Source organism: Lutjanus erythropterus, chromosome 15, assembly GCF_056507025.1.
Source record: "Lutjanus erythropterus isolate fLutEry1 chromosome 15, fLutEry1.hap2, whole genome shotgun sequence".
Taxonomy (NCBI): Eukaryota; Metazoa; Chordata; class Actinopteri; order Lutjaniformes; family Lutjanidae; genus Lutjanus; species Lutjanus erythropterus.
The window spans coordinates 20236394-20258749 of NC_139331.1; the positions used below are offsets into that span (position 1 = coordinate 20236394).

The 22356-nt window shown below is 39.5% G+C and overlaps 2 protein-coding genes across 3 annotated transcripts in view; one reads left to right on the plus strand and one right to left on the minus strand.

Annotated features, from left to right (window-relative positions):
- The window catches only part of ryr3 (ryanodine receptor 3), a 151673-nt gene extending 146845 nt beyond the window's left edge, over positions 1–4828 (plus strand). For both annotated transcript variants that reach the window (XM_084738176.1, XM_084738177.1), the window contains exons 102-107: positions 149–283; positions 860–1016; positions 1227–1291; positions 2284–2384; positions 2472–2523; positions 3644–4828. In XM_084738176.1, coding sequence (XP_084594302.1) covers positions 149–283; positions 860–1016; positions 1227–1291; positions 2284–2384; positions 2472–2523; positions 3644–3739 — 606 coding nt within the window. In that variant the 3' untranslated portion in view covers positions 3740–4828. The remainder of the gene's footprint in view (positions 1–148; positions 284–859; positions 1017–1226; positions 1292–2283; positions 2385–2471; positions 2524–3643) is intronic.
- Positions 4829–4857: 29 nt separating this feature from the next.
- Positions 4858–22356, minus strand: part of aven (apoptosis, caspase activation inhibitor) — a 49711-nt gene continuing 32212 nt past the window's right edge. The window contains exons 3-6 of the mRNA XM_084738174.1: positions 10006–10076; positions 7460–7555; positions 7088–7376; positions 4858–5370 (exon numbers count right to left, since the gene is read on the minus strand). Of these exons, the coding sequence (XP_084594300.1) occupies positions 5216–5370; positions 7088–7376; positions 7460–7555; positions 10006–10076 (611 nt within the window). The 3' untranslated portion in view covers positions 4858–5215. The remainder of the gene's footprint in view (positions 5371–7087; positions 7377–7459; positions 7556–10005; positions 10077–22356) is intronic.

Below are 22356 nucleotides of genomic sequence, written 5' to 3' on the forward strand. Positions count from 1 at the left end.
CAAGGAAAGCTGCAGTCATTTGTGCTGCCAAGGAGGCTGCTGCCCCCTCGACTCTCATCTCAAACTGTCACCGGCAACAAATAAAGGTCAAATAAAATGTTTCAGCGCATGCTAGTACCATATTTTAATTAACTGTCTTCTCTTCCAGCTTGTGCTGACTGTGGGTCTGCTGGCCGTGGTTGTGTATCTCTACACCGTGGTGGCCTTCAACTTCTTCAGGAAGTTCTACAATAAGAGTGAGGATGAAGATGAGCCTGACATGAAGTGTGATGACATGATGACGGTAAGTCAAACCACCTCAGGCATCTATTAATTTGTGAAAAATTGGTGAAAATTGAAAATAGCGTCCTTTTGTGTAAGAAAAAGCCTGCAGCCCTCAGCAAGGGCAAATATTTGGAGTTAAAAAAGACTGCAAAGGATTTTATTTTGAATAGTTGACTGGAACATATTGGCTTACTGTCCTTCATCAGGGTATGAATGAATGAATGCAGTAAATGACTTCTGGGCACAAAGTATTTTTCATTCATGAACTGTGTGATTTTTTTCATTGGCACAAGTTGGGAATGATTATGGTTTTGAAAATTAATCCTTTTCAAGCTATTTACAACAGTTTTTAAAGTACAGTCCTTTTTTTTTTTAACTTTTTATTAGACATGTTTTACTTCTTCAGGCTTCATACTTTTTGTTTCCAGTTTTAAGTACACTTAATTTAGTTTTTTTTGTCTAAAACGAAAGCTGAAAATTAAATTTAGTTTTTCATTTTCCGTCCCCTAGATACCGCAGAATACTGTACTCATCATTCAGCTTAAAAACGTGAGATATGAAGGTCTTAGTTGGTTTCCGCTTTTTCTCTTGGCAGTGCTATTTGTTCCACATGTACGTGGGCGTGAGAGCTGGAGGTGGTATTGGAGACGAGTTGGAAGACCCAGCTGGAGACCCCTATGAGCTCTACCGCATCCTGTTTGACATCACCTTCTTCTTCTTTGTCATTGTCATCCTGCTGGCCATTATCCAGGGTACACTATCATCACTTTTTCATTTCATTTATTTTGGGTGACATGTAACACAGATCACATTTGTCTGTGTTCTGCATCCTGAAGCGTAAAAGCAACTGAAAAAAAAAAAAAACATTTCTAGCCATGCACCAAAGTCTTGTCATGTATTCATATCAGTCAAATAGATGTGTTATAACTCATTTTATGACAAACTGTTTCTCCGTCCTTCAGGTTTGATCATTGATGCCTTTGGTGAGCTGAGAGACCAGCAGGAGCAGGTGAAGGAGGACATGGAGGTGAGACACGGTTCCAAAACTGTAAATCAGGAGGAAACATTTTCCTTTAGTCATAAGCTGAGGCAAGCATATGGAGGCTAATTATTGATATTAAGGGTGTTTTAACGGCTAACCTGTTTGATTCAAACAATCCAACTCTGGTGCGTTTCCTGGTTAGTGCAGTTTGTGTGGTCAGGTGTAAAACTCGTGCAGACTAAACTAAAGCTCTGTGACCGCCTGAAACAAATAATTAGAAAAGATTAATCAGTCCATTTGTTTAAAAAATAACGACATAGAAACCATAACAAACCAACCGTAATTTATACAAAATTACCAAAAAGCCTACACATGTATCCTAAGTCATTAATTTGCGACACCTATCCACAACTGCAAAGTACTTAACTACACATTACTGGCCAATACACTGTATTATTAGCCCAAGTGTACAGACACTCTCGTGAACCACAATGACTCGTGTGAGAGACTCTTGACATACCATCTACATCAGACACCACCGGTGAGAGCGCTGAACGTGAGGCTAATTTGGCTTCTCCACGTGGTTCAACGTGGTTATAATGCAGGATGACGATCACCAAAACTGTCCAATCAATGAGTTATGTGTCATTTTAACACTTTATGCTTCCAGCTCTGGGTTTGTTTGTAAAAACTGGGTTCAGAGAATCCTTCATAGTGTTGACATTCACAGTCTAAATTAACATTCAAATGCTGCGCAGCATCTGTTCATTTAGTTATATTCATTAAACATAATTAATTTAATGAAAAGAAAAACTCATTCAATAATTGAATGACTGTTCAAATTGAGGATTTTGTTCAAGGACTTTCTAGGGTAATAATTTCATAAAATATGCTGACAGACATTCAAAGCTTCACTTGAAAACCTCAAAACTGTTTCAGGCCGAAGGGCAAAAGAACTAAACTACAGTCACTGAAATACAGCAGGAGTAAGAGTGTGATGTACAAGCTGAATTAAAATGTAATTATTCTTCTTTCAGACCAAATGCTTCATCTGTGGCATTGGGAATGACTACTTTGACCGGACGCCTCACGGGTTTGAAACCCACACCTTACAAGAGCACAACCTAGCTAACTACCTGTGAGTGCAGTGACAAACAGAAAATGACCAAATTGTGAAGAATTTCTGATTATTTCTGATGACACCTTTATGTCATCCTGTGTACAGGTTCTTCCTGATGTACCTGATTAACAAGGACGAGACTGAACACACGGGTCAGGTACGTACCTCAGTTCTTCTCCTCGACACTTTGTTCTGTGAGATTCTCGTCTGATCAATCTCAAGACAGCAAAGAAAGGTTACAGAAACTTCAGTAGGTTTTACTTGTGCAACATTTCAACCCACTTGTTATGTTGCATAAGTGCAGCGTAGCAGGAGGAAGAAGCAATGCGTGGGTTCACTTTGACTTTTTTTGATATTAACTTGTTATTGTCGAGCACCTGAGATGCAAGTTGTTTTTATTTGATGTGCATGCACTGTTTTTCTGTCACACATTTAGCACAAAGACTTTGTTGCAGCTCCTCCAGGCTACAAAAAGAATCAAATGGAGATACTTGTAGAGAAAATGTCCCAAAGCTGTAATGTTTTAATCACAATTAACTCTCTCGTGTTTCTGCAGGGAACACAGACAGGCTTTATTGATCATTAATTTAAGTTCTGAATCCAAATGAAGTGTACTTCTGTCTTAACTTAGTGAAGTATCTGGGGTTCATACAGTATTACACAGTTCATATCTACCCTTTACTTTAAAACCCTGAGGCTTGTTCCAAATTTGTACCATGCAACCTGCAATTTGCATCATGAAATTATTTTCTGTCGCTCAGTGTGACATGTTTCATTATTCAAAACAAATGCCATGCGTGTGACGCATGCATGAGCATGTAAGACTTACAGCTTTATCTGTAATTTCAAAAATCATTTGTTAAATGTAACGCTGGGATCTGCAGGGCAGCAGTCCTCACAAATTGCTTTTGTGAAAAGGCTCCTGATTTCTATTTTATTCCACCATTCTTAAATATCACTCAGTTGTCACAGGAAATGGAAATACAAACCCACCATGTGTACAACTAAAGGCATTATGTTATTTTGCAATTAATTAGGTTCTCGGACACAACCACAGCTCCAAATCTCTGAGCTTCTGCATAAATTTTAATAGTTGATACATCATACTATTATTAATGTTATAAAAGGCCAATCCTTAATTGGTGAGGTACTCTTAAGTAATAGCATAATTACAACTGCGACACAAGTGGTACTCCCCATAACTAGTAAACTGATCTTATGTGTAAAATTAATTAATAAACTGCTCTACATGATGTGGGTTTTTTTTTCCTCTCCAGGAGTCCTATGTGTGGAAGATGTACCAGGAGAGATGCTGGGACTTCTTCCCTACTGGAGACTGCTTCCGTAAGCAATATGAGGACCAGTTGGGTTAGAGAGGACAGCCTCCTCGTCTACACCCCCAAACACCCCTCTCTACTTTCCGTCTATCTGAAAGAGACTCTGAACTTTGACTTCACCAAACTGTTAACAGAACCTGAACACTCTGCTGGACTTTCTCTGCTGCCATGGTGTCGAAAAATGTGAAGAAAAACAAAACAAAAACAAAAATCATTCATTTTGAATTCCGATACACAAAACATCAAGAAAACGATTTTAAGACGGACGATTGGACGTTTCGGGTTTGTGCATCCAAGTCCTCTTCCTTGTTACTGAAAATAGTCACTTGTTGCCACGACGCCTCTTTTATGCAAATCCTTCTTTTGATTCTGATTCACATTGCCTTTTCACTTGCTTAACCCCAACCTGTTGCACAATTTGTTGTGTGTAGACATTTGATACACGTGAAGGGTTACAGCATGACAACTGAATGTCTGAATATGCACAATTTCTAGATTAATGCCGGGATGTTAGTGTCACTTCTTACCAAACCAACTGAATGGATGTGTGCTGCTAGTATCGATCCAGTTCAACATCACATGACATGAGTGAGACCTGATCTGCCTTTCAAATCTGTCGAATGAAACCAAGAGTTACAGAAGATGGTTCTTCCAGAGACGACTCACTTTAGTTGTTTATCAAGTGCCAACGTGCCTTATGAGAAACTATGCAAAAAAAAAAAAAAATTAATCATTTTTGTTCCTCCTGACACAAGCAGTGCGTTCTAGTTCTGGATTAGTTACAAGCAGATTTAGCTCAAGCTAGTTTTGTGGCTTTTAAGTACATTTAAAAAAAAAAAAACAGAAAACATTTGTTGTATAAAATCTAGATGATCCTTGTGTAAATGTTGCTTAGTTTGGTTTTGTTTCTGAAGCTGTGGTGTCCTGCCCGCCTGCACTTCTGTCCACAGTAGAAGAGCCCCACAACAAAATGAAAAATCATGACTTGGTTCAAGGATTTATTGACGACAAAATGGTTAAACTGCTATTGTATGGCCATTTGTATGTATGTAGTAGCTTTGGTAAACCGCATTTCTTTTGATGAGGGGGAGGAAATGAATAAAGTAATTGACGCAATAAACCAAACGTCTTGTCCGTCCCTTTGGCAGCTCAGCGGTGACACTCCCTGTGGTGTGTAACTTTCACAGTCTCGCAAAGAACACGGAGTACAGAGAGAACATCATGACACATTCTCACAAACGTTCAAGATGTACTGTCCCGTCTCATTCAACCCCAGAAACCAGGTAGACACGTAACCTGACCACCACTTTTTGAAAGGGAAGAAGTGGAGGAAAAATTACAACTATCAGTCCTTTACAATGTCTGTCCAGCATGTAAACTTCATAATTGACTTTTAAAGTTTTAAGTTTGATACCTTTTTTTTTAAAAAGACGCAAGCTGAAGTAGAGATTTTGAAACTGAAGTCCAGTTTCCGTTGCACGTCTCTCCTGTCTTTAAGTCCGTCCTTGGAGGTCAGGAGATCATGCTGTCCAGCCAGTCCTCCAGGTCCTCCTCTGTCACTTCCTTCTTAATGGAGGCAGACTTGGGAAGTTTGAAGTCTTTGTCTTTCAACTCCTCCATCTTCTCCTCTGTCACCTCTGGTACCTCCTCCTTCACTTCCTCACACACTGCAGATTAAAAGAACACATAACAGGAAAAAACTTTGACTCTTTCCGTTGTAAGTTTGGAACCTGCTTATATTTGGTGCATTTTGATATCTAGAACTCATTCTGACTAATCAAAATGTTAATTCTTAACAGCAATTTAATTCTTAACTAATGTTGGTTTGAAATTGTACAAGTAAGAATGTAATATCAGATATCTAGAATTAGAATCCAAGTGTAACTAGTGAAATTTGTACCACCTATAATTCCTTTTATAATTAGTCAGAATTAAATTTTAAATTACAGACTGTTGTTGTAGTATCGTCAATGGAAAGTAGAAGGTCGACCGCACACTGTCTTTTGTGCTTGCAATCAAATATTTAATAACAACGGTTCGGTACATCGACATAATCAGGTTATTTTTCATAAATAAAAAATAATTAAATCATCCGATGAAGCCGTTGTACCGAACCGTTGTTGTTAAATCTTTGATTGCCAGCGCAGAGGACAGTACAGGAGTCATTTTGCTTTCTGTTGTCGACTCATGGTCTTCTCTTATGCACCTGATGCATCCGTTGATCTACAGAAAAAATTTTACTCTGTCACATCTGAAATGTGAAATTACATTTCCACTGGTCACAGTAGTTTTTCAAATCTTCAGTGGTCATTAGTGAAAAATTAATTACTTATACCTACGAGAAATCAAAGATATCAGTGAAAATAGATTTTGTAACCTAATTTTTTTTTTACACATATCTTGAATTGACATTTCTGTATGTCCAAATGTTATTTACACTAATGTTAACTAAACTGTTACTAATTTCCCCTGCTGATTAAATGTTAAAAGAGCTTTTCTGTTTCTTGGCCAGGCTCAATAACTTGTAGGGTCTCCACTGGTTACCTGGCAACAGCTCAGAGCCAAGAAATCTGTTGATGATTTTCATGATTGATAGATAGTTTTTGGTCCATAAAATGTCAGGAAATTGTGAAAAATGTCAATTAGTGTTTCCTAAAGGCCAAAGCGATGTCCTTGTTGCGTCCAAAACCCAAGTATATTCAGTTTACTGTCAGACAGGACTCAAGAAAACAGAAAATATTAACATTTGAGAAGCTGAAATCAGATAAATTGGACATTTTCTCTCAAAAAATGACTCAAAACAGAGGGCAATTATTTTAAGCACTAGTACAAATTAAACAAATGAATACAATATGTTATAGAGTTAATTTTGATGAGCTGGTAGGCAGATTGTTTGGCTAGCTTCTTCCCCTTATTTCCAGTCTTTATGATAAGCAGCTGTTAGTCAAAGGAATAGTTACGTATCTGAGTGGCAAACATGAAGCTAATTCTGCAATGATTAATTGATTATGAATATATATATATATATATATATTTTTTTTTTAAGTAAATTCTCTAATTTCATCCTCTTAAAAGTGAATATTTCATTGTTTCTTTACCTCATGACAGTAAACTGAATTTATCTGGTTTGTGTACAAATGAAGACATTTAAGGACGTCATCTTGGGATTTTGGAAACTTTGACTGACAATTTTTATGACATTTTATAGACCAAACAACTAATCAATTATTCAAGGAAATCGTGAACAGATTAATTGACAAATGAAAATAACAACCCTACATGAAGCTACAGCTAACTCTTCAACAAAAAACTAAAGCGTATTTCTAAAAATGTTGCACTACTCTTTTAAATTGGTGAGAAATATAAGAGTGAGCTCGAACTCACATTTGTCTGGAACCACGCTGTCCTCGTCCGTGACACCCGAGACTGGTTTCTGCAAACTGAGCAGCTGGTCCAGCTCATCATCATCACCACCATCATCTTCCACCGATGGCTCCGCGGCGCTCGAGGAAACCTTCGAGTCTGACGCCAACACGGGGTTTGCAGCCACAGGGACTTTCTGGTTGGTGCTGACGACTTTCAAAGCCGCAGGCGGAGGAGTGAATGTGGCCGCTTTGGGCGTCTCCTGTTTAGGTGCGAGGGTCACAGCAGGCAGCTCTACTGGTGTCGACACCTGAAGCGGAAAGTGGAAAAATGACTCCAACATGGCTCACAGCGAGATTATAAACATTCAAATCCTGCAGTCAAACAGCCTACCTGAACCAGCTCAGCCTCCAGGTTGAGTCTCTGGTGGAGCGGCACTTGTTGGAGGCTCTGGGCGAGCGCGGGGAGGTCCACAAACACTGCAGACATCTAGAGAGGAAAACAGGAAAACAAATCCTAAAAGTGTCTGTAGCCACAATCTAAATGTGCGTGTTTTCAGAACTGAAAATAATACCCAGAATTTAGAGAAACCTTCATCAGGATATAATTCAAAATATAACTGAGGCACTGGGAGATCTATTCTGCATCCCAGGTTGTGAAAACTCCTCGTCAAAGTCTTGAGTACAACATGTTAAATCTTTTGTAATCGTTCTAAGTAGCCTGCTAGTGGAGGTCAGTACTCTTTTGTACTTGCACACAAGTGAAACAACACATTGCAGCTCTGACTGTACACAAGAAGTAGAAAGAGTTCAAGGCTGTTATATAATCTGTTTGATGCAACTGCTTTATATCCACAGACGAGTGCTCACAGAGTCATGATGACACATTTAAAGGCTACTATCAATTTCAAGATTATAGAGAAGTTTATGACAAAATGATCAAGTACCACATCTTTGCAATCATCTCGTCAGGAAGGTCAGTGCTACTTCTATGGTGGTCAATTCCATAGTAAATATGATATGCAAGTATCAAACCCTTAAAGTACACACATCTAAACGCTGTTCACACCACAACTAGAACGACAATGACAGTGGCGTACAATATTGTATGGATCGCTGTCAGAGTGATTTGATAAAGAAACACTGACAGCCAATCAAAAGGCACCTGAATTTACAGGTTATAGCCTACAACTTAAATGTTTGATTAAATGTTTGTATAACATATTATTAGGCTACAAATTACTCACTGGAAAATGTCATTTTGCCAAAAGGTCTTTGAAGCTGATCAGACACCAAAATCAGCACCAACCAAAAAGACAATGGTAAAGAAATGGTTGGTAAAATGTGAACATTCATCAGCCATTTGGCTGAGGGACAAATAAATTAATGTTGCGCCCTGGTTCGGTTTGTTTGGTCCCTACTGATAAACTGAATTAAATGTGTCTTTAAAAGACAACAGCTCTCATAACAGAGTGTTAGAGTCTCTTTACTCCTCTCGTCTTTGAAGAACTTTGTGAATCCATATCCTTCTTGTTTTGTTGTTGTTTGTCTGAGCAACAAACAGCAGTAACAGGTCATCAATATCCATTTTCCTCAGTCGCTGACACAGCTGGAGCATGAAGCGTGTGCTTGGTGCTGCGGTTTACACAACTTTATCATTCAGCAGTGTGGATGCTCATATTGTCATTACAGTTATCGTTCTCTTGCTCGGTGTAAATGGCCGTTAATAATTATTGAATCTGGACCAAAGTGCTGGACCCAGCAACCAACAGACATGATGAAAGATAACGAAGGTCCTTTTCATACCTGAACGTCCGAACCGAGTATAAATTTGATCTGGTTAGTTGTGGTTTCACATTGTACTTATATGAACACATTAAAGAACTACACACTATGTCTTATCACCACCTATGTGAGCTACAGCTCCCTATAACTGCAATTACAGGGAGACAGATGTGCTCCTGATGTGTGGTGTGTTCTTAATTCAGCAGGTAGCCTTCTGTCACAGTCAGAGAAGCTCAATCCCGCTTTTAATACCTTTAATGTATTACTATCTGTTAATGGATACACTTTGCTAAACTCATCCATCTAAAAAAACATCACATTCAAACTGAAACAAATAGTCTACATGACTAAGTTATACGATACTGCTGCTTCATTTTATTTAAACTCTTCCACACAGATAACACCAGGTTCAGCTAAACAATTTATGTGATAGTAGAGGCAAATGGATCACAGTTTGAATGAATGTAGACAGATTAATTTTGTTGTCACTATAATAGTATGAGCACCATAGTACTACCGACAGCACCAACTTAAATTGCGACTAGTTTTAATTTTGTGTCTCTTTTCTGTTGCATTTTTTCCCATTTTTTCACACCGAACCAACCAAACCATGGTTCACTTTGATCCAGACCAAGACCTCTTTTTTCATTGGACCGAGGGTCAGCTGTTTGGTCCCAACTGTGGTCTGGGGGAGGTTTCACATCTGTACGTTTGGTTTGGATCAAACTGTCAAAGATGAAACAGTGTGAAAATTTAACATTAAGATTATATTGACCAGTATTATCAGTATTATTAGATTTTGTTAAAAAAGTGCTGGAAATGTTCAAAAAGTACTGATACACAAAATGAAATAATTTCACCAAGTCTTATATTGAAAACCTTACAACAATTTGAAATGGCATCACGTCCTTGTTGATGTCAGTGTGTTCACTCAAATAAAACAAACCCTGTAGTTATATTTGCCTTGAGTTTTTCAAAGCGCAATAATCAACAATGGTTTTAAGGATAATGAAAGTCTGAAACAGTAATACAGATCATCAGCTCTCTCTGCTTTCTAACTGCTGTGCATTTTCAGTCCAGATGTAATGTCTACTTCACGGATCCATAAAGACAGAAGCGATGCAGAGTGGGAGAACGAGTAAAATATGGATTTACCTGACTTGCTGCAAATGAGTCCATCCCCCAGTCTTTTTCTTCTGAAAACCGGAATTGAGTGAAGGAATCTCCTGAGAGAGAGAGAGACAGAGACAGAGTTTGACATATAACTGCTTCAGTCAACTCCCTACAGGACTGCTGCTGGAAACCAGACAGTCTGTTTTAGTTCAACTCAAAACAACACTTATCCTCTTATTCCTCTCATATACAAAGACAACTCCAGGCTGTGTGTGATTGAAACGGCTGCGACACTCATGTAGCAGCCAAGCGAGCGGAATTCACACCTAAAATGTCTGAGATGCTAAACCGGCGTTTCTTTGGAAAGCGGTCAATCGCTTTGTGTAAACTGTTGATCGGTATGAGAGCTAAAGCAGGGCGAGCATGTGATGCCACTCTGCTTCCAAAACATCAAGTGGCTGAGGGCTCTTGTAACGACAAAGGAACTGAGGTTGTATTATAAATAAGCACAAACAGCGGCAGTGCCACACACACACACACACACACACACACACACACACACACACACACACACACACACACACACACACACACACACACACACCATCAGGTAAAGAAAGTTAGCAGAGCTGTTAGCTGTTATTATGAAGAAAATGAGAAAATGTCCAGATGAAACTTGTGTAGTATGAGTGAGGCACAGAGGGGAGACTCTGTATGAGGAGCGCTGAGTCAAAACACAACATCCAATACAACCACTCAGCACGGCCGCACAGTGTCAGGTGTGAAGCACCACTATTAAAACTCCTCATGTTGTGGATGTGGTTTTCACCACAACATAGCAGGAGTGTGTCATTTTGGGTGGAATAACAGGGTGGTTGTGAATAATTTTAGATGAAGTGGAGAGAGGTTATCTTTGTTCAAACACAGCGGGAAGAAATGGTTGATATATAATACATGACGCTAACAGTTAGCCGGTCCTTTCTTAGAGCTAACAAGGGAGGAGAATTGACCCTTCTTATGTCCCGCTGCTTTTTGCTTTGTGCACCAATAACAGTTGAGAAAACCTGGTACCTCGGTCAACTTTCTTAAGGTAGCTAATGTTAGCTTAAGTAGACAACTAGCTGGCTAATGATTGATGCAGAGTAACAAGATAGTTGGTTAACATCTTGCTAACATTAACATGAACATTAACACAACATTAACTCAGTGGTTCCCAAGATTTTTCTAACATCCTCCCATCAAGTAGCCAAAAAAAAGTTTACACCGCCCCACATTTTTTAATCAGTCATTGACTATAATTGAGGAAGCAACTGATAAAAAGGATTCAAGCTGAGTTTTAGTGAAATAAAGGTCAACAATGACAGCATCAGGAAACTCTTGTTTATTTCCCCTACAGAAATCATATTTGCCCCATTGCCTCCCCCTCGCAGTGCCTCCATGCCTTCATTCACAACACTGACATTCAAAATCTAAAGTGCTGCACAGCTTTTTTTTTTTTTTTTGCATGTGCATGCCTATTTATTCTGTTTAAACCTGGTATTGCTGCACAGTTGCAGATAAAGATTAAGCTATACTAATATTATCAGTATTCTACTATTTGTTGTGTGATATTCTTGTGGTCGCTGCATGGATGGACTGTTTCACACCTGTATGATCCCAATATTTCCTATAACTATGGAGTGTTGTTAGAGTCCAGAACTCAAAATTTATTTAGTATAAATCTAATCATCTCCAAAATTCACAATATGTTTTATATAACAAAATATTTGGCTTCAATACATATTTGTTGGCTTTTAACCTTTCAAAAACAAAATTTTTACTGCGGTCAAAACTATTTGCTCTCCTGCTTGTTGCACACAGACAGAGGCGTCTGTGTTAATGTCTAGCAGCAACCTAAGAATCAGTAATACTTCATTGATCCCCGAGGAGAAATGGTTCACATTACAGATACTCACATTCAAGAATAGAAAAATACATTGCATAGAGCAATTAGGAGAAACTATTTAAAAACTTAAAAAGTATGTAAAAAAATATGTGCAGTCCTTTGTATATTTGTTCTGTGTGCAACACGAAAGGGATCCAGCTTACATTTTATTTTGCAAGACTGCTGTGAAGTGACAAATCACTGACCTTGATTGATCGATACATGTGTTTGTTGCTGGGAGGAATTCTGACGTCACCGACAGGTTGCCAGGTAACCAACATAGAAACTGCACAAAAGAACTCAGCAAATGAATTCACTATTGTTTGTCAACACTTACAGCAAATAAGTTCCCCTGAAAGCACAAGCTATTTATTTTTCCTCTCATTTTATTTAATTATATTTTTCCTCCCCTGGAAACAAATTTTCTGGTTGGATGCAGACTGGTGTCATGCATCTACAAAAGAGACACAGGTCTGAGCTCAAAATGATGACAGAATTGCATAAATAAACTGAATTATGGCAACACTGTACTGAATTATTAACACAGGCCTGGGGCAACAAAGCCTTGAAAAGGTCAGTGAATTTTACAATTAGGACTGAAACTCCCACTACTTGTTAAATTGTTTTTTGTGGGCTTCCCGGTGGCTGTAGACACGGCTGCAGTCCAAGGTCTCTACTATCACCTGTCAAATACATGCAAAAATGCCCCAAATATTTATTTTCTACAATACTTAACTCTTCCAAGCTGCAGCTTCATATTTACTGTTAAATACTGAATTTCAATAATGCACATAAAGTATGAAAGAGTCTCCTACAGGCTCATATGATTCTTTACGCACATTTGGTCTAAAAACAGGCTGAGTAGTCGCAGGCCTGGTTTTGTGGATCTTTTCCATTATTGTACTGTCAAAGCTTTTTTGTGTCTTTCTAATTTTATGTTAGACAATACAACATTGATCTCAAATATTTCACAGTATCATAACACAAACTCTGAGTTAATGCCTACAGCCTTCACACACAGGTAGTCTTTTTAGTTGGGCTGCTCTTTAAACTGCATGTGAATTTGTATTCTTACATTATGTTTGTATCAAGCAGCACAACTAAACGCTAACAAACGCTAACACAAAGACAGTAATTTAGCTGGTGAGGCTAACGCTAAATAATACGGCAAAATTTGATTCCTAAGAATGAAACCATTATGGACAACAACTTCCATGAAGTTTTCTCTTCATTCCTCGTCTTTGACAAAACATCCCCTCTTGTGAACAGAGTAACCATGGAGATAACAGCACATTTATGTCAAACAAAGGAGACAATGACAGACACTTGGACGTTACGAGAATAAAAACGATTTCCCCATCTACAACGCTAAAAAGGGAGTTTTTAAACCATCTTCACTTTTTCAAAAAGCTCTTTCTTAGTGACCTTAAATGCTGTTTGTGTGTGGACAAAAGGCTCAAACGCATAGAAACGCTTAAAAAAAAAAGCTGTTTTTAAAAATACTCATGTGGGTGGGGACAGGGCCTTAGTCAGAAAACTGATGAGTTTGCAGCCTGAAGCTTCACAGTGACCACACAGCCAACCGTGGAGGAAAATACTGTTAAAAGAAAACTAATTAATAACCAACAAGGTTAACAACTGATGCAGTATTTACGGACACCTTATTTGCACTTGTTTAAATCAAAGCAAACTGATGCTGCACAGTGTGACTTTTTTAAGGTGCAGAGTCACAAACAGAGCAGACTGTCAGTGTGTCACACACAGATGGACGGTCAGCAGGAGCCCTGACAGCCAGTCGCAGCCTCTCGTTTTGTTCCTCTGGTCCCTGCACATTAAATTAAAGACACTCTGCCCTTCAGGCGGGACGCTCAGCGCCATCTGCAGTTGTCCTTGATTGCTTGGGTGTACGGGAAGTGACGGGGGTCAAGAAGGAGAGGCAGCAGGAGGGCTTTTAGTCTGCAGGCCAAATCCCCGCTGTCAAACAGGCAGAGAAAAGATGATTTATGAATAGAAGCATTATAGAGGTTACAATGACTGCGAGGCAGACGGATAAGAGAGGGGAGTGGGAATGTCAGCTTTATGTGACGGCTGAGGGAGTGGATGCCTTTATGTTGGGCCACATGGGTGTCTGTTATCAGTGAGATGGACTGATTTTCACCCTCACAGGGAACAATCAGGGCGAGTAAAACCTGGATTTGATGGACGAGAAATCGAAATCTTTAACCGAACTCACAAGACTGCTGTTATCTCACAAAGATCACACGATACTGATATCCTGAGCTGCTCACTGCTGAATAAGAAACCTGGGAACCATTAGTGACAAGAATCAAGATCCAATCAGGTGGACATGATGATGCTTTTCAGCTAACACCTGACATGTGCTGACAATCATCACAGTCATTTATGAAACATTACCATCTATCTAATACGTCTTCATAAAGCTAATTAAAGCATATCTATATTTTAAAGCAGTGATTTCCAATCTTTTTGCGTTGTCACCTCTCAATTTAACCCCGAAGAAAGTTTTCTTCTCTAGACTCCTGCAGAAAAAAACATTTGTCAGCTTGTTTCCCATGAAGATCCTGTTCCTGAGGTTATTATGGATACATTTCACAACTCTTTATCCATATTTCTGTGCATACATTGTGAAGTTTTGATCAGTACACAAATGCTTTAATGTGAAAGCTTGTTGTATTTGTATTTTGTATTTTGTAGCTATTCAACCTTCAACCAAACTTAATTGACCATCACAAAGCAACAGGTGGGGTTGGGCTGAGTTTAATTAACTGTAAATTGTCGCAGTCAGCACATATCTAGGTGATAATTATTTAAAAATAAATTTAAGGAGCCCTGAAAAGGTTAAGTAAAGAATTTTTGTCAATGTACTGCCATCAGAAACTGTAGATATTATATCTGTATGACTTCAGAGATTCAGTCTTGTATTGAAGTCAGTCTATAATCTAATAATCAATAATAAAACAACACTTGAATGAACCCAGTGGGGTTAATTAGTTGGTGCAGCACAAGAAACAGACCAGACAAAGAAACGGCAAGGAAAAAGCAAAGGAACAAATAAATAGACCTGCTGAATCAAAATAGAAAGCTAAATACAGACGCAAAGTAAACAAATGAAAGCAGAAAAAAATATGATAAACTGAAATGATTTGGCCTCTAATTGAGATCGGCCATTCTTTACCAAGAACAAGCAGTGTTAACAGGTCTGTCATATGATGAAGTATTGTGATTGGTGGTCGACTGAGACGGGTTTTTCAATAGCCGATTACGACAGCGAAAAGCTGATGGCTGATATCACAACAAAGAAGAGTCATATATAATTATAAAATCCAATATACATGATTATCTTAGCCAGTAACATGTTTTTGATGGAATTTCATACTGAGTTATGCTGTAAATTTCACTGACTGCTGTTTATGGGAGAACAAGGTAAAGTGATGTCATTCAACTGCATTATTCTGTACATTATAACATAAATAGTTTTAGATTCGATCTGCCGTCATTCAGGTGAAACACGTTGACATTCAGAAAAGACGATGGTGAGGAAATTTAAGCAACGTTTACAGCAGAATGCATTAAAAATGACAGGGGGGGAGCGCTAACATCGTCCCACAGCTGCCACGCTGACAAATCTGCCCACCGATGTCTCTGCAGACATTTACTATTTATCAGCATCACGAACGCAGGGATCAACTGATACTGATTATCTCAAAATACCACCTCATCAGCCGACCGATTAATTGATCTATCGCTAATTGTGATCTCAAGAACGTCTATTTGGGTTGGGCGCACGGATGAATACATCGGCCATCGACGATTTTATTTTGTTAATTTTAGAATATAAACTAGAACCTGACTGATATATAATCTGGCCTGACATATTGGCGTCTGTATATTCTGTATGTTGGCAGATGAAAACTAAACTGCAGTGAAGCAAATTACAGCTACAGTTAAAAAATATTTCTAATAATTTTATTTCAGAGTTGATACACTGTTGTCGGGTCTGTATTAGTCTCAAATATCAGTGTGAGTATGAGCCGAAAACACTGCAGTTCTTCCTGGGCACCAATGAAAACAGGATGATGCATTAAACAGTCACTTTCTCATTTAGGCCATAATTTGTGATTCATCGTGAAGTGCAGGAAAACCTGTCTAATCACGTCATTCAAATGTTATCATGTCCACTTCAGTGTTAATGGACCAGCTGCAGGATTTAGTGTGTGTCTTCCCCGGGGTGCCTCGGTTCATTCCTCTTGTTTTGTTGTTGTTGTTCGTGGATCTAAGCTGAACGACTCCGTGTTAAAAGTTAGAAATCACCCTTCAACAGTGGCTACAGTCAAACACTGCTCACTCTCATGTTCACTCTTCTTCCGGCTCCTGCTCCTCTCTGTTTAATATCTTCCCAGACCCTAATCCTCCTCCTCTTCTTCTTCTTCCTCCTCCTCCTCCTCCTCCTCCTGCTGCTGCTGCTGCTGCTCTGTCTCCGTCAGTCTGTCTCCAACACACAGAACTGCTGACACCAGTGAACTGCCTCCCTCCTACACCTCAGAGCCCAGTGCCATCCTGATCTGTGTCCATGGAAATACCATCCCAGGTAGTTCGCAGGCGCTGACACAACCATGGCAACAGCTGCCAGTGAGGATGAGCGAAACTTGTGTCAAACCACCAGAAGACAGAAAGGGAAAGAGAGGAGGAGGAGGTGGTGGAGGAGGAGGAGGAGGAGGAGGAGGAGGAGGAGGAGGAGGAGGAGGAGGAGGAGGAGGGGTGTGTGTGAATAAGAAGAAAGAAGGGAATGAAGAAAAATGAAAGAGAGAGCGAAGCAGATTCTTCATTCCTGCTTGTCGTCCAAACAGACTTAAATCCCCTCTCTGCTCTTGGCTGACACTGTTTTAAGTGCATAGTTCGACTTGTAGCCTCAGACGTGTCACCGAGCTGTGTGAAAAACAGGCTGTTTCCGATATGACTCTGAATCAAACTGTACTCCACTAAATAAACTCTGGTACGTGGGCTCAGTTCATATGGAAGACCCTGATATCTTGGTGAGATCTGAAGATCGTAGCTGGAACGAGAGCTTAAGTGATGAGTCTATCAGTCGATCAGTTGAAAACTGGGCCCTGTAACTATGAGGGAGGATATGGGGTTAGCGAGGTAACTTCAGGTTTAAACCGGTACTTTCAGTCCCACAACAGTGGTTCACCTCTTACCAGGTTCATCACCATGGTAACTTGCTGAACACTACCGCTAGTTCACCAAATTGGCATATGATGATGTCCACTGTGACACACGATGATATCAGTTTCTTTTTGTTGGGTTTAGTGAAGGCAGATAACAAACATATATCCTGGGTATGTTGAACTTGCTCTGCAGTACAGGCTCCTGATCAGCTGCTATTTGGAAAATACCAACCATAAACTTGTTTTGGTTTCTCCAGTGTAAAGATTTGCTGCTTTCCTCCAGTTTTTATCACTGAAAATCTTTGGGTTTTGGCCTGTTGGTTTGGCTTTAAAAAATCTTAAAAGTTAATCTAAGTGTTAATCTTAAAAGTTATTGTTTTAGATCACTGGTTCTCAAACTGGAGACTTACAGAGGTTTGTAAAGGGGTCGCATATGACTGAGGCAAAAATCTGGAGAACTGAAGGAACAATTATGAAAACACAAGTGTTATCTCACAGTGGAAAGAAAGAAAATGCCAAGTAAATGTATGGTACAGAAAAGATTACAACAAAGCTGCAAACAAGTGAAAATCAGAAGTTTTTAATCAAGAAATGCGCGCCACTTTGAACAGGCTATACCACAACTTTTCAATGAAACTTATCTTGGCTCATTTTTAGGAACCACACAAATCTGTGAGCTCATGTTTCCTTTGCTCTGGCAGATACGTCTGGCCACCCTCCCGTTCAGATAGATTTTCCACCAGTGAAAAATTTCCAGCATCACACTCAGAGCCCAAGATGAATTTTTAAACTTGCCAGTTTTGTTCAAATGACAGTCCAAAACCCACAGACAGTCAGAAGAACAGAAAATATTTGGCATTTAGCTTGGAGAAATGACTGAAATGATTAATCAAATACCAACATTTTCTGTCTGTCAGCTATTGAATTCATCAACACTTTCAGCACAAATGTCAGCAGGAGACGTGGACTGAAGATCCACAGCTACACACAGCATGAAGTTATGTGTTTATTGAGCTGCAACAGCATTTTTGTTAATATTACAGACATTTTCTCTAATTATTATTATTATTATCTCAACTAGGGATCATGTCATCGCTTCCGTGTGTGTGAGTGAGTGTGTTTGTGATCAACAGACCTGCATCTTGTCCAGAGCTTATCTCTAATTCTACTGGACAGATCAGACTAATGTTTTGTGCACATAAATGACTGTATGCTGAAGACCTCTGGGATTCACATTTTTTTTGAAAAACCTTGTTGTTCGGTTTCTTTTTACGGCTCCACATTTAGTTTTTGACTGCTCCGTTTTATTCGACCATTGACAGCTGACTACTCACTCTTCTGAAGAGATCAACAACTGCTTCAGTTTGAAATCTTGTTTCAGATAAGGACTTATGCGGGGGTCATGGCAGGACTCTCTCTTGGAATCTCATCTGCCAGTTCTGGCGGCATTGCAGAAGGTGCTTCACCATCCGTTGCCTGGCAGGGATCTGTATTCTAGTGTGAGTGTATTCGTCTAATTCAACCTGGAAAAGATCAACTTTGCTTTGAAAACATTTCCTGTCCGGTGTAGGAATTTTGTTGCTGTGAAAACTACCCGTAAAGCTCCTGACCTCACTGTAAACAACTGATTAAAGATCAATTCATAGTTCAAATGATTGTCTGAGTGCGTCAGTCGGCCCGGCAAACCTCTGTGAATTATTCCACAGTGAATAAACACTGCATTACTCATGCTGTGTGCTAAGTGGCTCGACTGGCATTGTGTAACTCCTGTATAATGTGGTATCCTGTCTCTTGACATCTTGCTGGCTGAACCCCACATTAACAAATGTGGCTTTTCTGCCTGCAATGCCGGCTTCACTGAGCTATCTATGGCTTGCTAATGCTGCGTCCCGCTCTCATCTTTTATATCTGGGATGTGTTGTGGCCTCGTCGCTGGCTTTCTGTTCCGCTCTGCTCTCTTTTCCTGCTCCACTCAACTCCACTCTGCTCTCATCCCGCCGCTGTTCATCCTCACCCCTCTCCCCTCGTTCTGCTCTGTGAGACTGTCGAGCACTGGCTCTGAGTCAGGTAGAAGATAAGACGTGCTGGATCTGTACTGCTTTATTTGAACAGGGTGAAGGATCGAGGATATCCATATAAGCCGATGACAAGACAGGACTGTTATAACCTGTTTTCTTTTTAATAGCAACATGCACCTAATTGTGGTATTAATGCCACCAACATTAATACTTGTATCATTTATATGTCCTGTATTTGAGCAGAAGCATCATTATAGTCATCTTTCAAACAGAAATGTCAACCTTTTGGTGGTTCAAGGTTTTGTTGGTTCTGTTTTGCAACATTTTAAATTGAATATCTTTGGGATTTGGACTGTTGCTTGGACCAAACAAGCAATGTGAAGTTAGTGTTCTTGAAATTTCTGATGTGGAGTCTGGAGCAAAACGAGGCTCTACTCAATCCTGTTTCCGATTACCATCGAATGAGTGATGCATCAAACAACATCAGACCATCACTGTGAAATCCAGGAGACCCTGACTGTTGCTGTCAAGAAGCGAGCTGGCGTGCGCATCAACCAGGAAAGTAATGAAAACAGCGCCCGAAGACATCAAGACCCATCTTAACAAAACCAGAGGTCATAAACATGTGGAAGTCAAACAACAGAGCCTCAAAACTAAGATCAAGCTTTGTAACAGCAACTTAAAGGCTGTCCTTCTGTTAGGCTCTGAGTGCTAATATATGCAGAGAGGCAGCCCAAACACTACGTGTGAAGGACAGTGCTGACGGAGCTGAGAAAGATGTGTCCATGAGAAGAAGCACAGGCCAAAGAATGAGACAAAGTTCAGCATATAACTGCAGCCTTGGGTCCCAGCCCGGACGTAGAGGAGAAGTTTATTAAGTCATTGGCATCTGAGTAATTGCTACTTCGTGAAGTAAACTAATCTACACATTAATCAATACTGAAATCAACCTTTTGTTCAGTTGCAGCCCTTTCCTGTAGCTTGCAATAACTTCTCAAAGGGAGTGTAAGCTAACATCTTCAAACCATCCACACTCCCCTGTGGCTCAATTATAACTAAAACATGACTCAAAGCTTTGTTCAACCCCTGAAACTTTATATTAAATTCTAGTCAAGATGCCAAAGTTTCCAAAGATAGCAAATATGTCAGGCTGAATTTTGACATGTGTATAACGTCTGTGCGTATGTGAAAAGATGCATGAAAAGTTTTGCATCTTGGCTTTTAATAATTTACTCACTCCTGATCCACTACTTCACTCAAGGGTTGGAGGGAGCAGATACAGAATATAAACGTGTTGTTGTCAGCAAGGATTTTTGTCCCCAACTTTAAAGCTAATTATGAGGGCATTTAGCTGCAACAATGAGTCAATTAATCAATTAATGGATTAACCAAGCAAAAGAAAATTAATCTGCAACTGTTTTGATTCTGTCAATTAATCATTTATGTCCTATTTCAAAGAAAAAAAATCCAAACAGTTGATGGTTCAGGACTCTTGTCTTGGTTTTTATTTACTGCTAACTGAATATTTGCTTTGTTTTCTTAGTCAGACAAAACAAGACAATTGATTATGTCACCTTGGGCTCCAGAATATTCATGTACAGGCATTTTCACTCTTGTTTTTTAAGACCATTGATTAATTGTCATATTTTTAGAAGATGATATTTGGAAAATAATTGTGCCTCTTAATCATGTTTCCTTTTTTCACATTAGGCACACAAAAATTAAAAATCTTTTTTTGCAGTAATTTGCATGAAAAATCCCCTGAATCTTCCACTGCATGCACAACATATTAGCAATGCTTACACTCCTAAATTCAATAAATTATTGATTACTTTAGTTAAAGGCCTCCATCTCTCATTGATTTCCTTTTTTAACCAATCACAAAGTTGGAGCCTGAGTAGAAAATAAGTATGAAAACTAAGGCTGATAATCAATCATTTTGAGTCATTTTTAAAGAAAAAATGTCAAAATTCCAGCTTCACAAATGTGAATATTTTTTGGTTTCTTTAGTTCTCCATGGCAGTAAACTGAATATCTTTAGGTTGTAGACAAAACAAGACATCTGAGGACATCATCTTGGACTTCATGAAACACTTGTCAACATTTTTCACCATTTTCTGAAATCTTCTGATCCAAATAAGTGATCAATTAATTGAGAAAATTGTAAACAGATTCGTCTATAATGAAAATAATGATTAGTCGCAGCCCTACATTTAATATGCATAGAAATATAATCCTGAAAGTGTCCTGGGTTGTGTGTCCCTGTAGGAACTGTCATCCTGTTTGCCAGAGCATGACGCTGTTGCCCCGTTGGCTGCGGTGCAGACAGAGTCACACACACACACCGCAAACATCACAGACACACACCCATGTTGACTGGGCCACACCTTTAGTATACACCTCCCTGTAAAAGGCTGCAGCCTGGACTGAACCTTGATTATCCTTCTTTCTTGGAGCACTGGTGGCTTGAATAGGAACAGGAGGGACATTTAAGGAGCAACAGTGCCGCTGCTCAGTCTCCACTAACACCTGCGCTGAAATGTTGACATTTTATCTGACTGGACGAGGAATACACACATTCCCCGCGCTGTCTTCCTCCTCCATTTGCCAGTAGAGTAATGGTGTGCGATCAGTGAATGATTACTTCTTTTAAACCGCCTGTCGCGGCAGATCCTCGCTTGATAAGAGAGGGGATGGAGCAAGGTGGCTCATAGAAAACTGAAGAGCAATCGAGTGTTATTATTACCGTGACACAACCCATCTGATATGTGTTTGGTCGCACTAAGAGGAGAGAAAGGATGGGAAGTGTTGGAAAAAGACAGAGGGAAAGATAAAAGACAAAAAGATGGCCAGAATAAAGCAACAAAAGGAAGAAAAATTCGAAACAGCCTCGCAACATGCAGGAAAGAGCGTTCAGTTGAACTTGTTGCGATCTGATCCTCTTTCTGAGAGCTACCCTCCAGCATCCCCCCGTCACGGCTTTTTAACCAAACCAATTAGCCTAACACGACACGGCGCTGAAACCCACTACGCGTCGATAAATCACTGTCTGCACTAATTGCAATTAAAATCCTGAGCAAACCAGGCGAGACAATAAAGAGGGCTGAAGCTATTTACTCTTAACTTTTAATGGTGGCTGTGTGAGGCCGTGTTTATGTGTGTCAAAGTCATATCAGAAGAGCTCCAATCCACTCGAGGCCTTCCTCTCATTAGGCGTGTGTTTTGACTTGTTTGGAGGAAAAGCTGCAGCTCAGGCTCTGTA